The sequence below is a fragment of the Monocercomonoides exilis genome (assembly GCF_001643675.1).
Source record: "Monocercomonoides exilis strain PA203 chromosome Unknown scaffold27-1312184, whole genome shotgun sequence".
Classification (NCBI taxonomy): Eukaryota; Preaxostyla; order Oxymonadida; family Polymastigidae; genus Monocercomonoides; species Monocercomonoides exilis.
The window spans coordinates 619,366-635,024 of record NW_027150572.1 but is presented as its reverse complement, the minus strand read 5'-3'; the positions used below and the strand labels follow the sequence as shown (position 1 = coordinate 635,024).

The following is a 15,659-nucleotide window of genomic DNA, read 5'->3' as shown; positions in this document are numbered from 1 at the left end:
ACAATATGTGTTAACATGTGGGGGAAAATACGGACTTTCAAGCTTTTTTTGCACAAGGCATAGAAAAATTGCTTCACTCATAACTTTATTTAGCTTTCTCAGATATCTAAATAAATTTGATTTTCTTATCAGAAAACAGTCATCGTTGAAATCAAAACATTAAGTTTTCCAAAATTTCACTAATGACAAAAAATGAACCCATTTTTATTGTGTTCTTTGACCTTAAAAAATCAATGAAAAGTGCATTATTTTTCAATGAAAATGACTGATGCAAAATATTTTGCCTCATGTTTTGTTCAATTTTTCAAAATCCCTTTAAGAAAAATTTTTAGATCAAAACTCGAACGAAAGTATGATTTCAAAAAGGATCAGCCATATGATATATGGTTTTCAAAGATAATAAATTCAAACATTAATTTTGATAATATTTCCATTGCAATGCTCATCAATCAAAAAAATATCTTTACATACTCTCTGGAACATTTTTTGGTATTTTGAATGCTCAGAATAATCTATCAATCATATTAAAAAATAAAAATAAAATAAAATTTGAATAATAAATAAATTCTGAACAAGTTTTAAAATAGAAAACATTTTATACAAAATAAAATAAACAGAAAAAAGTGGTTTCAAAAACAATGATCCATATTAAAAAGATTTTAAAAGTGAAAGTGAAGATAGAGAGAAAAGAGAATAGCTAGAAATTCAACAAACAATCTAACGAATACTCAACAGTTCAAATTAATTTAAGGAACAATTTGTTCATTAGCTAAAGATAAAATTTAATTGGCTATCATTAACGGAACCGGACGATAAAAGTTAGCAGCACCAAGCCTTCTGTCATTCTCCACTTCACGCAAATCTACTGGAGTCATTTCAAATTCAACAAGCGGAAGCTGTGAAATATCATTAGAATCATATATACCAACGTTTCTCCCAATAATTTTCCGGTTAATTGTTGGTAATCCACCGGAACACTTCCAAAACAACTGAATATTGTCGGATTGAACAGTACTTTCAACAAGATCACGAATTCCATATTCTTCTATTGCATCATCAATAAAACGTAGAAGATATGCTCCAATGTTTTCTCTTTTTGAAAGTTCGCATGCATCCTCTGTAAAATCTTGCAATTTCAGTTGTGGCATCTTATTTGAAACTGGATCAACCATGAACATTACATGATTATCGTCATAGCACTTATTCTTCTCCAATACAGAAATTACATTAACTTGGTATAATTGTGGGCCCATCCATGGTTTGTTACCTTCAACTGAGTTATATTTATTTCGCTCCACCACGCTTTCGTTGTATGGAACAACTTCATCGATTCTGTTTTGCCTGGAGATATCCATATAAACAATACAGGTCTCACGAATTATTTGAATTGCTATGTAAATTGTTGATGCGTTTGAGTCTTTGCCGTTTGCCAACCATTCGAACAGAACGTTGACAAACCCCATTTTGAACACGAATGGAAGCTCCTTTACAACATTCGTCATCACTTTCAATACAAACAGGTCAATCGAATTCTGAATAGACTCAAGAGACTGAAGTTGATACACTGCGCTGGATAGCTGCCCAACAGAAGTTGGTGCAATCAGAGGGAAAGGACGAGCCATACGAGATACCAATACCTCAAAATACTGCTTTATTGCAATCTCATCACTGTTATCATACTCAAGTTTGTGCATGCAAGAAATAACGTTGAGTGAGTGATTGACACGTAGTGCCGTCAAAGAGTAATGATATTTCGGAACTGATAAAGATTGCTTGTTCGCTCTGAAGCCAAATCCGTAAGCAGTGTTTCGAGGGACGAATATTTGTGATAAGTTCTGCATGTATTTTTTCTTTTCAAGGCTTAATAACCCACTACTCATCATGCACAGCAAGTCATATTCAGACTTGGATTCAAACTCAGTATAAGAAGGTTTTCTTGCAAAATTAAACGGTAAAGGCTTTTTATCAAAATTATCATATGAATTATAGTACCAAGGATCATTCTGCGTACTGACTTCCATGGTAACTTCTTTTGCCTTTTCTTCTTTCATCTTGCTCTCTGCTTCCACGATCTTCTTCATCTCTTCCTCCGCAAGTTTTAAGTCCTCCACCAACTGCTTTTCATATACCGAAAGAAATAGTTGCTTCATTTGACTTCGGTACACTGCACAAAGGCTTTCGATGCAATGACTCGACAAATTGAAAAATAATCCATCAGGAAATCTATTTACAAATAATTGACACGATGAAAATCAATTAATTCATTTAAATCAAATTCTCAGCAAAGTAATAAAAATAAAATTCAGACTTGCTCAAACGGATCAATACTTCCATTAACTCCTTCACCTGCGAATCTGAAAGCTTATTTTCTCGTCTGGTGTGAACTACAAGTTCCATTTAATCGAAACATTTTTTAATAAGATAGAATAAGTTCAAGTATTTTTCAATAATTATTCACTAATATTCAATTTATGCACAAACCATTTTGAAAAGCTAGAGAATCAATACAAAAAATGCAATGCTGAATCTTAGGAATGTCAATCTTTCCATTCATCAATCTAATTGCATTTTCCATAACGGCATAAGATCCTTCATCATTTGCTTCACTTCCTACTGCTTCTGGTAAATTTTCATTTTTCTTTTTCAAATATTCTTCTTCAATACCATCCGGTAACCTTATCCCTTCCACAAGAGCACGTGCAAGGCTCTTCATTGGCAAAAGCATCCCAAAATACGTTCCACCATTCACCAGAGCTAAGGCGGCTTCGATGCGAACTTGAAATGAAATAGGAGATATGCTCGATGCATTACGAGATGCAGATGTTTCAGCAGCTGTTACTGAGGCAGAAGGATTTTTAGCTTTTATTTCTGCTCCTTGCTTTCTTTTAGTTTGTTCAGATTCCTCGTTTGCCTTCTTTCCAGTCTTCGATTTGCCAACTGCTTTTGCTTTTGCTTTTGATTTCGGTTTGGGCTTCGCTTTTGCGCTATCCTTTGCATTTTTCCCTTTCTGTTTCTTTTGTTTAATTTCAGACTTTTCATTCTCATCCTCTTCTTCTTCATTTTCTTCTCCGTCCTCAATGTCTGCTGGCATTTCCCTTCTGATTTGCTGCTTTTCGTCATCAGTCAGTGGAATTTCATCGTATAGACTTTCGACATTTTCCACCTCACATTGAACGTCCACAGCATTTCGATATGACGGAATGCTGAAATTAATCTTCTCTCTTGCAATTCCTCTGGTTCTATTCCCAACAACAATTTCTGTCAAGACAGCCTCAAAACAATGATTTCGATACTCTTTCTGCCAGTTTTGAAAAAGCCCCTGGGCGATCTTCGTTCCAATGTTATTCATAATTCGCAAGGCTTTAATCGCATCCAACAATCCTTCTTCGCTCTGACATCGTATGAGAATTGAGTCGATACCATCAAGAAGATGATGCCCTGTCATCGTTGCTATTCCTTTTTCGTCGGCCATCTTCACAAAGTTAAGAACTAACTTGGACAACGCGCTCAATGCTTCATCGCTTTCTGTGACGTGTATCCGCTCAACTACAGCTGGTATCACGTCCCCTTCTGCAATGATATTTTGTAGAAGTGGTGAAGTCAGAAAATCAGAAACGATTTGACTCCGTGTTTTTGGCTTCTCTTGACCATAGGGAACATACATGTTTCTTTTTTCCTTGGCTGTGAGTGGAATTTGTATCTCCCTAAGTTTTCTATGCTGCTCCGAATAAGATTTTGAATCAATAATGTGTACGACCGCCAAAATGTATGCTGCAACAACGCTATCATCAACAGTTTCCTTGAGTATTGTCTTGCTTTCATTTATGATATTATATAATATTAATGATGGAACAGTTTCCATGCTTCCAACACATTGAGACAGCAAATCTTTAATTTGCTTTGAAATATCGAGCAATTCTTCATTTTTGTACTTTTTCGATCTAAAATAGCATGCCATGAAATATGGAAAAGCAAAATTATATGCATACTGCAATCTTGTGGATAACTCATCCAGTTTATTGGTGACTGAAATTTTTGAAAAAGTATGAACGAACAAAGATCAAGCACAATGGTTAAAAAGCAAACTTTCATTGTTGACGATTTCAACTTCTACATCCTAAGTGGAATGAAGCATGTTGCACAAAAAGTGCAAGCAAATTTAACATATTGATAATTTAAAAAATATGATTTGCAATCCATCAATTTTTAACAAATATTAACAAAAAAATAACAATAAATAGACATAAACAAATAATGCGATCATAACAGAATACGAAATACCTTGAAAATAGGTAAGGCTGTTCTGTTATTTCTTCTTGTTGATCTCATGTGAAAAATCTATATTAATTATACATAAGATCTAGATCAAAACTATTGTGATTTAATACATAAGAATTGTTCTTTTCAAAGTGATTTTATTGTTTGAAATCTCAATGATTGCAAAAAGAAAACAATTTCACAAATTGAATATAGTTTTGAAGAATGAACTTTGATTATTTCTCTATTTTAAAATTTAATTTCATAAAAAGCAACTACTATATTCATAAAAGATATGCAATGCATTTCCATGCGATTATTTAAAAATTCTTATATATTTGTGGTAGTCATATTTTGTTCAAATAAGTTTTCTTTAAGGACAATGTATTACTGAAATTACACTAACATTCAAGATTATAATTCAAATGGTTCCGTGAGCAAAGCGAGTCAAACAACACAATTGGAAATGATATTATCTAAATTTTTAACATTAGGAAAATATTTTCATTTTATGAAAATATAAAGAGGGCAGAAATGAAGAGAAATCTATATTGTTAACCAGCTATGACATCTTAAAAGAATGTTGAGGTCTATTTTGGAAATGAAAAAAGGCCTTTTGAAGGATATATATATTTATTCAAATACATCCAACACTTATGGGAAAAAAGAATTCGATTTTTATAATTCAACAGCTCTTCGTCAAAAAAAAAAAAAAAAAAAAAAAAAAAAAAAAAAAAACTGTGTGTTTGATTGTTCTCATTCGTTTATTATTTGGAGAAAATTAAACTGGTAATTTGAATAAATATTTCTTTTGCATTCATAAACTGCAAACAACTGATTTTTGAATGAAAAAAGATCATAACCATTGTTAATTTACTTTTTTAAAATTTTCATTCTAATGGATGAATATCATTTGAAGGAGGTGGTATATGGTAAATCTGGCGTTTGCTATTATAAGGCAACAATATATGACATGCGCCAAAGCGATGGAATTACGGAATACAAACTAAGATACCGGGGTTGGGGTGCATCTCATGATGAATGGCGAACGTCGTACATGATGATGAAAGATACCAAAGAAAATGCGAAAGTCGCCCGTATAATAAAAAAAGAAGAACTTTATCGAGAAGGAAAAATCAAGAGGAAAGAGCTATTATCGCATCTTCTTGAAAATGAAGATTGTTATTCAGAAAGCGAAGAAAGCGTGAATTTTTCTGATTTAGAACAAGATCAAGAATCTGCAGAAGGTATTTAACTTTTGATTTATCATTTTTAATCACTGAATTTTAAATAATTTCCTTTTTAATCTTCGAATAGAGTTGTTATCTTTTCAAAATAGAAGTAAAAAAAGGATGGCAAACACAGAAGCAGAGAAAAACAAAAGGAAAAAACATTTTTCAATTTCTTTTCCAAACTCTTTGAGCATGCAATTGATTTCAGATTACGAAAAAACGTCTGGAGGCGAAAGCGTGTGAAATCTCTCTTGTACAAGATTCTTCAATTTTTAAATTTAACACAGTTAATTTCATTGCCACGTAAACCATCCATTACAACAATTTTAAATACATTTTTAATTCTTTATAGAGCATCAAAAGGAGATTTATCAATTTGCAATAAGCTTGAAACAAAGCATTCTGATAGCAATTCTGAACAAAAAAATTGGGCTTCACAATTGGAAGGAACGAAAAATTCGGGTGAAACAATTGCAAAGGAAAACAATGAATCCAAAGAATCTGAAATTAACATTCAAGATCAGCTATTAGTCAGACTTTTAAAGGATTTGCGGAACTACTTTAATATATGTATAGAATCAATACTGCTAACTGACGAAGAATTACTTCAATTTAAATGTTTCCAGTGGCTTTTAAAAAAGAAAACAGATCCACAGTCACTGGATAACGACGATGATTTATTTGATGACATAATAGAAGATTCTCCTGAATTAACTCAAGAAATACAAGCAAAAAATAGCAGTTGCTCTCAACAAATTGAACAACCTCAATTATCTCATCCACTTTCTGCACCTGTCGATTGCCCATCACCTTCAACCGAATCAAAACAACTTTCTTCTAATTCACCTTCTCAGTCACCTTCAACACAATCAATTTCTTCTTTATCTTCCTCATCATATTCATTATCATCAATAATACCCTCAATGCTACTTGCTCCAAACATGTCTTCACTGGATGCTTTTCCTTCCCCTCTCGATTTTTCTTCTTCGATGACAAATCAGATTATTTTCCCATCAATTCTTGGTGACTCCTCTTCTCCTTTTCCAACTCCCTCATCATCAGCTTTTCCAACGCCTTCTACAACTCCAAAATTACAAGTCCAAAGCAATGATGGACACATATTTTCTTCTGCTTCCTCCTCACATCATATTTCGCTCGACGTTCTGACTGACGGAATTCTCCCAGCAAATATTGAAAACTTCTGTGATATTTACGGAGGAGAACATTTTCTTCGTCTTTTAGCAAAGCTTCCTTCTCTTCTTCATCAAAATTCTTCTTTTTATCAAACAACCGACTTCGAATATCTATCTTCAACAATACAAGAATTATTAAAGTTTGTTTTGTTTTTTTATTCTCACAGATTTTGATCATTCTTGATGCATTTGCAACATCATACATTTTCGAAAAGTTTTTTGTCTCTGTATGGTGATTTTATTTTTAATGCAGAATACAAACCAGCTTTGTCACTGAATGTGCGATATGCAGAACTTCTTTCTGACGCTCCTGCTGAGTATAATCTTCCTTACCTCGCTAAGTGGGAAACAAAAGACTCAATAACATTGGTGAAGAAAAAAAAGAAAATTTGGCAAAGCAGCACAAAGGGAAATACAGAAAAAGCACAAAAAAATGAAAAAGAAGATAAAATCGAAGATATTGATAAAAGTGTTAACACTTTGCTGACTTCAAATTCTGGAGTTAAAAAACCTAATGAAGAAAATGAAAGCATTGATACTAAAGAGGAAATAAAGGAATAAACCAAACTAATGTTTTATCTTAATCAATAAAATTCAATTTATTGATAATTATACTGAAATGGTTTGATTACATTGTATTTTACTGAATTTCTTTATTATTATTATATTTATTATTTTTCATTTTTTGTCATTTCGATGAAAATAAACAATATTTAAGAAAAGTGTTTTATTATTGAATGAATGCACTATCGAAAAATAAATCTGCACACTCTCTTTGAAATCTAAATATCAATAAAAAATGACTTTTCTGAAATGCATTTGATATCAACAGTTAAACATTTTCATTTATATCAACTCAAATTTCAAAATATGGGCAAAGATTAACTAAGATCACCAAAGAAAATTTAGATGGACTTATTCATCATTGCTCTCATCATCTTTGAAATTCAATCAGAAAAACATAATACTGGGTTCCTTTCAATCGTTTCTACAGGTATCGTTTCTGATAACTCTTCATTATCGTTCAATAAAGTTTGGAAAAAATCTGAGAAAGATGATAAATACGTTTCAACACTTATTTCTTCGCAACTACAGATGGTTGCGTGCCATATTGATATTTCTTCGAAAAAGTCCCAAAATTTGTTAACTTGTGATAAAAGCAACGTTGATTTAATAAACATAACAATTAAAGCCACAGATTCAATATTAGAATATCATTCAATAATTTCAAGTGTTAATGCAAGACAGTTAACGGTTCCCGTTAATTCATTTAGTTTATCGTCAAGCACTTTTAATTCTATTTCCTTTTTGTCACACTCGTTCGAGAAATCTTCATCTGTAATATCGTGCAATGTTCACAGATGCTTGTTTTTAAACCTATCAGTGCCTCATATCAAAGCTAATTGGAAACCATTATTAAAGGGACATTTGTCTTGTTTTTCTTCAACTTCATTTATTTCTATTGATCATTTGCCATGCTATTCATTAATTCCTTTCTTTATTTCATGTTCATCATCTTGTAAATCTGAAAATACAACATATCTTTTTTGTAATCGGAGAGCAATTAACAATACTGAATACATCGGAGAAAATGGCAGGCAAACACCAACAACTAATGCTGTGTTCAATTGCGATGCATTTACTAATTGTTCATCTGCATCTAACGGTGGTGCTATATACGCTGGAAATAAATGCAATTTGGACGCAATCAAATGCATTTTCAAAAACTGCAGCGCAGAAAAACTTGGTGGAGCTGTTTATCATGAATCCGAGTGCCAAACAAATATCATAAATTGCACATATCAAAACTGCTCATCAAGAATTCAAGACGGTGCAATATCTCTTTGGTTCGGAACTACTACAATTGTTGTGAATTCACAATTCATGAATTGTTCGGTCGTTGATAATTATTTTGGTGCGTTAAACATGGAAAGAATGAATGAAAACAGTTTCTTGGCGGAATGTAATTTCTCACGCTGCACTTCAAAGTCATATGGAGGATCAATAGGTGTTCCTTATCCACCCAATAACTATAGAATTTTTAACTGTATATTCGAAAATAATTATGCTGGATATAGGGGTGGAGCAATTTATTTGTGGTCTCCCATTTCAACAACATCACTAAAGTTTAGATTTTTGATGTTTCTTAATAACAAAGCTGGAGAAGATGGGAATGATGTGGCTTGTAATTCAACATTTTTTTCGTATGTTAATTCATCTTCTTTTCAATTATGCTTCTCAACAAGTGAACAACCTCGCTTTGTAAGATGTCCAATTTCTGGAAGTTGTAATTCGTCTTATAACGAACCAGATTGGATTCCAGATATGAGTCCAGTTGAATTACATGTGAATTTAAATAGTGGTTTGGACACTCTTATATGTGGAGTTGAAGGTGAAGAATGCAAATCTATTCATTACGCCATATCTCACATAACGTTTCTTCGATCATTAAATGTTTTTGTCAGCGAAGAAACTTATATGACTGATTGTCTTTTTGTGAATCACAGAACAATTTCCATTTATGCCCAAGAAGTGTTTGAAACGTCTTATTCAACGCCTTCAATTTCAAATGCAGAAATTAAAGCACCTTCAATAATCACAAATATAACTCTTCCAAGCTGGTGCCACATTGAGAATGGAAACTTCTCAATTCATTCGTTGAATATTTTGTTTGATATAAATCCTGAAAAGAAATTCTCGTTGTTTGAAGTGATGCAAGATTCATGTTTGTCATTGAACAAACTTTGGATTAAATATGCAAGCGACTTGTCCAAACCATTGCAACAATCTATTTTTATCATTCAAAATGGAATTGTATCATTTCAATCAGTTGAAATTAAATCTTTCTTTTCACTTTATCCTCTTTTCAAGTTAGCAGAGTTTAATCATCTAAATTTTAGTGGATTGGCACTTGATTCAATAACAAGAGTTTCAGGAAGTGGAACAGTTATTGAAGCATCATTATCATTTTCGCAGCAGTTAACAATTGAAAATGTATCACATGTAAATTGCAGTTGCATGAATGGGAATGGAGGATGCATAAGCATCATGTTGAATAATAGATCTTTTTTGAGAATTGGTAACATTAGTGATGACAGTAAAAAAGTGACATTTTGCAAATGCTCTGCTTTTGATAATTCATCATCAGACTTTGGCGGTGGAGGAGCGTTGCACCTTATGCTAGAAGAACCAGAAACTGAATTTGAAATATCAAATGTAGTTTTTAAAGGAAACGATGCGGTTCATGGAAAGAATGTGTTTATTTCCTCGCCTCATCTGGAGTTGATACCGAAAGAGAGGTATGAATTTGTTTCGCTTTTGAGTGAAGATGTGCATGATGCGGAGGGAGCGGGAGACACAAACAATGCAACACTGGTGATTCCGATTGTGTGCTATCTCCTGGATGTTCCGAGGAGTGAGATCTATGTTTCAGCTTCAGGAGCTGACCATCCTCAGTGTGGGCACACATTTTTCGAGTGCCGAACATTGAACTGTCCGATTGAAAGGGAAGAGAATACATCAGCAGATGGAACAGAAGTGAGGATGAAAGCTGGAAATGGAGTTGAGGTTGGTTCGACAGTGATCTTTTCTAAAATGGCAAGAGTGATTGAAGGAACAGGTGATGATGGATCACTTGTTGTTAAATGCGAGGTAGCATGCAATGGTGATGAGGAAGGATGCAACGGAGTATTTGTGGCGTTGAAGGAAACAACGATGAGAAAGATTGAGCTGGTGATTCCATCTGTTCTTGAGCATCATGAGGCGATATTCCAGCTGAAAGGAGAAACACTGAACTTGAGTGAATGTATTGTCACATTTGAAGTTGGAGTTGGAGTGAGTTATGTTGGTTACAGCTTTATTGTCGTGGAAAAGGGAGAGGCGAATGTGACTTCACTGAGATTTGATTCTGTGAGGTTTGGTAAGGCTGGAATAAGAGCGAATGGGAGATTGTCATCTGTCTCGTTGAAGAATGTGGAGCTGAATGATATCACGTTTGAAGGAGAAAAAGGATTTATTGTTTGTGAGGAAGGAAGCATTCTCACATCAGAAAGAGTGATTGCCAGTGGGTGCAACATGGGAGGAAGCAGTATGATTTGTGTAGAGAGCAACTGTATTGCGAAGATGAGGGAGTGTTCGTGGAGTTCATGTAATTTTGAAAATTCAGGAGTGATAAGGGGACTTGATGCGAAAGAGGTATCCATTTGGAGATGCAATGGGAGCAGTATCCTTGTGAAAGATGGAGATGGAGGGATGGTGCGTGGAACGGTTGGTGAAGGAGGGATAGTAGATGTGCGGAACACGAGCGTTGAGGGATGTGTGGCAGGGAGAGGGAATGGAGGAGGAATGTGTATTGCAGCTGTTGAAAACGCGCTTCTTAATGTGAATGGTGGGCTAATGAAGGAGTGTAATGCAGAGGAAGCAAGTGTTGGGAAAGGAGGATGGCTGTATGCGAATTGCAGTGAAAGGAGGGGATGGATACCATTCAAGTTTGAGGGAGTGAAGTTTGCGGGGAACGAGGCATTTGTTGGGAAGAACATGTTCATTTTGGATAAAGATCTAAATGTGACTGTGAGGAATGAGACATTTGCGATTCATGTTGAGGGGATGGAAGATGATCAGAATCTGTTTGTTGGAAGTGATGAGAAGCGGATAAGCACAGATCTGTTGAGATTTATCATTGAATACAGGAGCGAGAGGATAGTGGTGTGGGAAAACGGAGATGATGTTGTTCGATGTGGGAGTGAAGAGGATCCGTGTGAGACATTGGAAATGGGATTGAAGCATATTGAGAGAGGAGAAGGGAGAAAAGTGGTGGGAGTGAAGGAAAAGATAAGAGTGGAGGGGGAACATGATTTGAGTGGGATTGATGTGGAATCAGTGGGAGCAGGATGTGATGAGATGGAATATGGAACAGTTGTGATGGGGAGTGAAGGAGAAAGTGGAACAAAAGTGTGCATTCGCAACAGTGGAATGATCATTCTGAGAGCACTGGAGATGTGTGTGATGAATGTTTTGGGAAGTGGAGAAGCAGGGATGATTGTGAGTGAGGGAGAGAAAATTGAATGGGAAGACTGTTCGATCTCATGGAAGGGAAAGAGAGAAGGGATGGGAAACGTTGTATTTTGTGTTGTGAAGAAAGGGGAGCTGGAGATGAAGAGGTTCAAATTACTTTCGTATTTTGGGAAGAGAGGTGTGTTTGCGGTGAGTGGAGAAGTTGTGAGTGTGATTGACGAATTTACAGTTATTGAAGCGAAATTGGAGAGTGGGGGTTTGTTTGAAATTGAAGGAGAGGGAGCAAATGGAGAAGGTGAGATGAGGATGAAGAATTGCAGTATTGGATCAGTTGAAGGAGAAGGAGTTGATCCGAGTGTTATTTTGAGCAAGAGCGGAAGTGGAGTGACGCTTGTTGTTGAAGATTCGCTGATAGAAGGGTGCAGTTGTGGAAGAAGCACAAAGGGAGGGGCGATTCTGTTTGAGTTGAATGAAGGAGGGTTGTTCGATGTTGTGAACACGAGCGTGAAGCAGTGTGGATGCTCTGTGAGCGTAGGGAAAGGAGGTGGAGTGTATCTGAAGACTGAATTGAGGGGAGAGCTGGATTATGTGTTTGATGGTGTGATTTTCCGAAGGAATACAGCAAGTATTGGGAATGATGTGTTTATTATGTGCGACTGCATAGAGAGACAGATCAACGAAACACAGTTCAACATTGACTTCCGTGATAAAGAGTTCATCGAACAAAATGCAATCTATGGGATGGATGCGGGAGAGCACAAAGAGAAGGCAATTGATTTGATGACTCTGATTGTGAAATACCAGTCAGACACGATTGTTATCTCGAGCAAAGAAGGGAAAGGAGGGAGGAATGAACAGCAATGTGGGAAGCCTTCACTTCCTTGTGCAACGATTGGGTTTGGGCTGAGGCATCTGACACACGATTTCTTCAGCCAGGTGTTTGTTGACGAGGAGTCAGTGATTGATGAGGAAATTGGATTGGAGACACTCACACTGAGCGGGATTCATGAAGCGCAGAGCCGTGTGATTGTGAAAGGGAGGATGAATTGCAGCAAAGAAATGATTGTGGAGACAAATGAGCAGGTGCATGTGCGATGGATTCAATTTTCATTTGAAGAAGTTGAAACAACACAAACTCCACTTCCAACAACGCATTCATCATTTATGAAGATAAGTTCAGGAAAGACATCGATCAGCATGTGTTCATTTGAAGGAGTGAGCTCGGTTGAGAGGGAAATGGTGGAAGTGCCATTCTGTCTGATATATGTGGAAAGAGGGAAATGCTCAATGGGGAATGTGAGTGTTATGTGGCTTTCGTTTTTGAGTGAAACAGTGATGCAGATTGAAGGAGATACTGACGTGAGTGGGTTGACACTCAGAAATATTGAGGGAAGAAAAGGTTATTTGAAGATCAGTGGAGCTGGTAATTCGAGAGTGGAAAATGGATGGATGGAGAGTGTGAATGGCGATGAAGCAGAAATGAAGAACAGAGAGGATAATGAGTTTTCAATTTTAATTCTGTCATCTTCATTTGAGAACATCACGTGTGTGGATGAGAGTGCAGGAGTGGTTGATGTTGAGGAGATGGAAGGAAATGTGGAGTTTTCGAACTGTTCGTTTGTTGGATGTGAATCGAGAAGAAAGAAAGGGAAGATGATATCTCTTTTGATGTGCAAGAATATTCAGATGAAGCAGTGCTTGTTTGACGGAAAAATAAATGAAAAGCAATCAAATGAGGAAGTGGATGTGTGCAAATGGAATGGATCAGTTGTTGAGATGAAGGAGAGCTCAGGTTATATAAAGGATATGAGTTTTGTGAACTGCTCTGATGGAGGTCTTTCCATTTGGGGAGGAAGTTTGAAAATTGAAGATGGTAAGTTTGAGAACAACAACCCATCCATTGAAAAATATCCATCAATCAGAAGAAATATTCTCTGCTCGGATTCGGGAATGGTGAATGTTGTCAACTTGAAAGGGGGAGATGGATTGAAGGATAACACATCACTGTGGATTCTGGATGAGGGATGCACATTGGAGGGGATTGCAGGAGAGAGACCTTCTGCGCTGTTTATCCCTGTGCTGGAGTCTGCAGAGATGGGCAGAGGAGGAGAGAAGATAAGTTTGAGTGTACGCGGAAAGTTGTTGGTGCCGTGCAATCTGTCGGTGAGAGTGTGCTTCAGAGACGGGAGCGAAGAGCATATCGAGGGTCATGAGATCGAGGAAGATGGATATGTGGGGGAGAATGAAATCCAAACAGCCATTCTGTCGGCACAGCTGGCAGCGGTGGGTGCAGAGACAGAAGTGTCAGTGTGCATTCTGTTTGGCAGGAAAGATGCTCCTTCATCGACCGGGGCATTCATCCTGAAGAACAGAAGTGAAATCCAAGGAAACAGCGATGAAAGAATTGCTGAAGGAGGGAAAGAAGGAAAATCACTTTGGCCAATCATCGTGATCATTATGGCAATAATTCTCATGATCGTGATTATTGCATCTGTTGTTGTGACCATCCGATGGAGAAAGCAAAAGAGAAGAACCGAAGAGTTAGAAGAGATTGTGAACGATAACATCAGAAAGGATCCGAAGGCATTTGAGATGGTGACGATGGAGATGTCACCCGAGGAGCAGTGGAGGAGAGTGTCAGGGGATGTTGAGAAGAAGAACGATGAGAGGATAAAGAAAAGAGTGTATGAGAAAAGCTTGGGGCACTCCGAGTCATCAGAGCATCTTCTTTCTGAGTGTGGTTCAACTGAATACATTCTTGGAAGAGACTCAGACAAGATCCCAGAATGGGTACTGGAAAAGGTTGAAGAAGAAGAGATTCGAAAGAGAACACCATCACCATCCATTTCATCCACTTCAACAATAGACACTTCAGACACAGAATCCACATTTGTTCGCGGAGAGGATCTGTGCCCCACCACTTCATCCATGTCGAACTTGGTGGATGCAATGGCGTGCTCTTCACCACATGAGAAGCTGATTGTGGACCTGAGGGATTCTCTGTTCATGTTGCTGCATGGGAGGAATGAAAAGAAGGAGATGGCGATTGGCACGCTGAAGGAGAGGGAGATGACAGCTGCCCAAATCCTGTTCTGGGTGGCGAATGGGGCGCTCCACGCCTTTGAGGACGAGGAAGATGGCCTCCCCTCTTTGGCCAATCTGAGCCCGCACATTGTGCTCTTCTCCGAACACATGGTCATCTGCATTGCCCTCCACTCCGACTGCTCTTCCGATGATTCAGATTCATCATCCATCTCTTCACTGACCATTGTTTCTTCCTCCTCCAACATTTCGGTGCTGAGCGAGAGATTCACCGACTCGCCTCCTCCTTCGTCAGCATTCGAAGATGAAGATAGCTTCAAAAAGGAGTGCCTGAGATGGAAGGCGCCTGAATTGCAGATGAACAAGAAGCTGGAGGCAACAGAGAAGTCGGTGGCGTTCTCGATCGGGATGATGCTGTGGGAGTGTTTGACATTGACTATTCCCTTTGGCGAATATGAGGCTGTGATTGCTGGAGATAAGATTGCGAATGGAGAGAGGCCTGACCTGAGAAGGCTGGAAGGGAACTCATACGAGAATGTTGCTCGGGCGAGCCTGTCGGGAGCAGCAGGAGAGCGTCCGACGTTGAGCGAGCTGCGGCGAGAGTTTGTTGGGCACTTTGGGGGAAAGGCAGCGATGGTGACGATGTCGGATGCAATCGAGTTGTGCGGGTCGGGGGAAGGAGACGAGAGTGCAACAAAGTCTGGAACAAATTCTGGAACAAAGTCTGGAACAAAGTCTGGAGAGAGCAGCAAAAGGAGTGGCAGAAGGGGTAGAACGAAGAAGTGGCAGAATGAAGAAGTGGCAGAATGAAGAGGCAGTGTGACTTTGGATGGAATAGGTGGGAACAGACAAATTCCAGGAAATGAAATTCTCTTAATTTATCCAAAAAAACAAATCTTGAGGCAATTTATTTTTTATTTTT

General features: G+C 37.2%; 3 protein-coding genes across 3 annotated transcripts; 2 read left to right on the top strand and 1 right to left on the bottom strand.

Annotated features, from left to right (window-relative positions):
* Positions 1 to 478: 478 nt before the first annotated feature.
* On the bottom strand, positions 479 to 4,349 carry MONOS_10825 (uncharacterized protein). The gene is made up of 6 exons (XM_067863303.1): positions 4,282 to 4,349; positions 4,087 to 4,117; positions 3,990 to 4,026; positions 2,482 to 3,941; positions 2,309 to 2,384; positions 479 to 2,223 (listed from the first exon to the last, which is right to left on the bottom strand). The coding sequence occupies exons 1-6, from the start codon at positions 4,327 to 4,329 to the stop codon at positions 783 to 785; spliced, it is 3,093 nt and encodes a 1,030-aa protein (XP_067725985.1). The 5' UTR covers positions 4,330 to 4,349; the 3' UTR covers positions 479 to 782.
* Positions 4,350 to 5,155: 806 nt separating this feature from the next.
* Positions 5,156 to 7,243, top strand: MONOS_10824 (putative MRG; the record flags this gene model as incomplete). The annotated part of the gene is made up of 4 exons (XM_067863302.1): positions 5,156 to 5,504; positions 5,698 to 5,726; positions 5,777 to 6,822; positions 6,898 to 7,243. 4 exons carry the CDS (start codon positions 5,156 to 5,158, stop codon positions 7,241 to 7,243), a joined length of 1,770 nt encoding a protein of 589 aa, XP_067725984.1.
* Positions 7,244 to 9,700: 2,457 nt separating this feature from the next.
* On the top strand, positions 9,701 to 15,625 carry MONOS_10823 (uncharacterized protein; the record flags this gene model as incomplete). The annotated part of the gene is made up of 1 exon (XM_067863301.1): positions 9,701 to 15,625. The coding sequence occupies one exon, from the start codon at positions 9,701 to 9,703 to the stop codon at positions 15,545 to 15,547; it is 5,847 nt and encodes a 1,948-aa protein (XP_067725983.1). The 3' UTR covers positions 15,548 to 15,625.
* Between the last annotated feature and the right edge of the window lie 34 nt (positions 15,626 to 15,659).

Excerpts from the sequence above, each read along its gene's own strand:
- MONOS_10825 (XM_067863303.1), bottom strand. The coding sequence starts at position 4,329 with ATGAGATCAACAAGAAGAAATAACAGAACAGCCTTACCTATTTTCAAG. Across the intron at positions 4,118-4,281 it reads CAGCCTTACCTATTTTCAAG|GATGTAGAAGTTGAAATCGT; the intron begins GTATTTCGTATT and ends CATTCCACTTAG. Across the intron at positions 2,224-2,308 it reads GTATTGATCCGTTTGAGCAA|ATTTCCTGATGGATTATTTT; the intron begins GTCTGAATTTTA and ends ATTTGTAAATAG.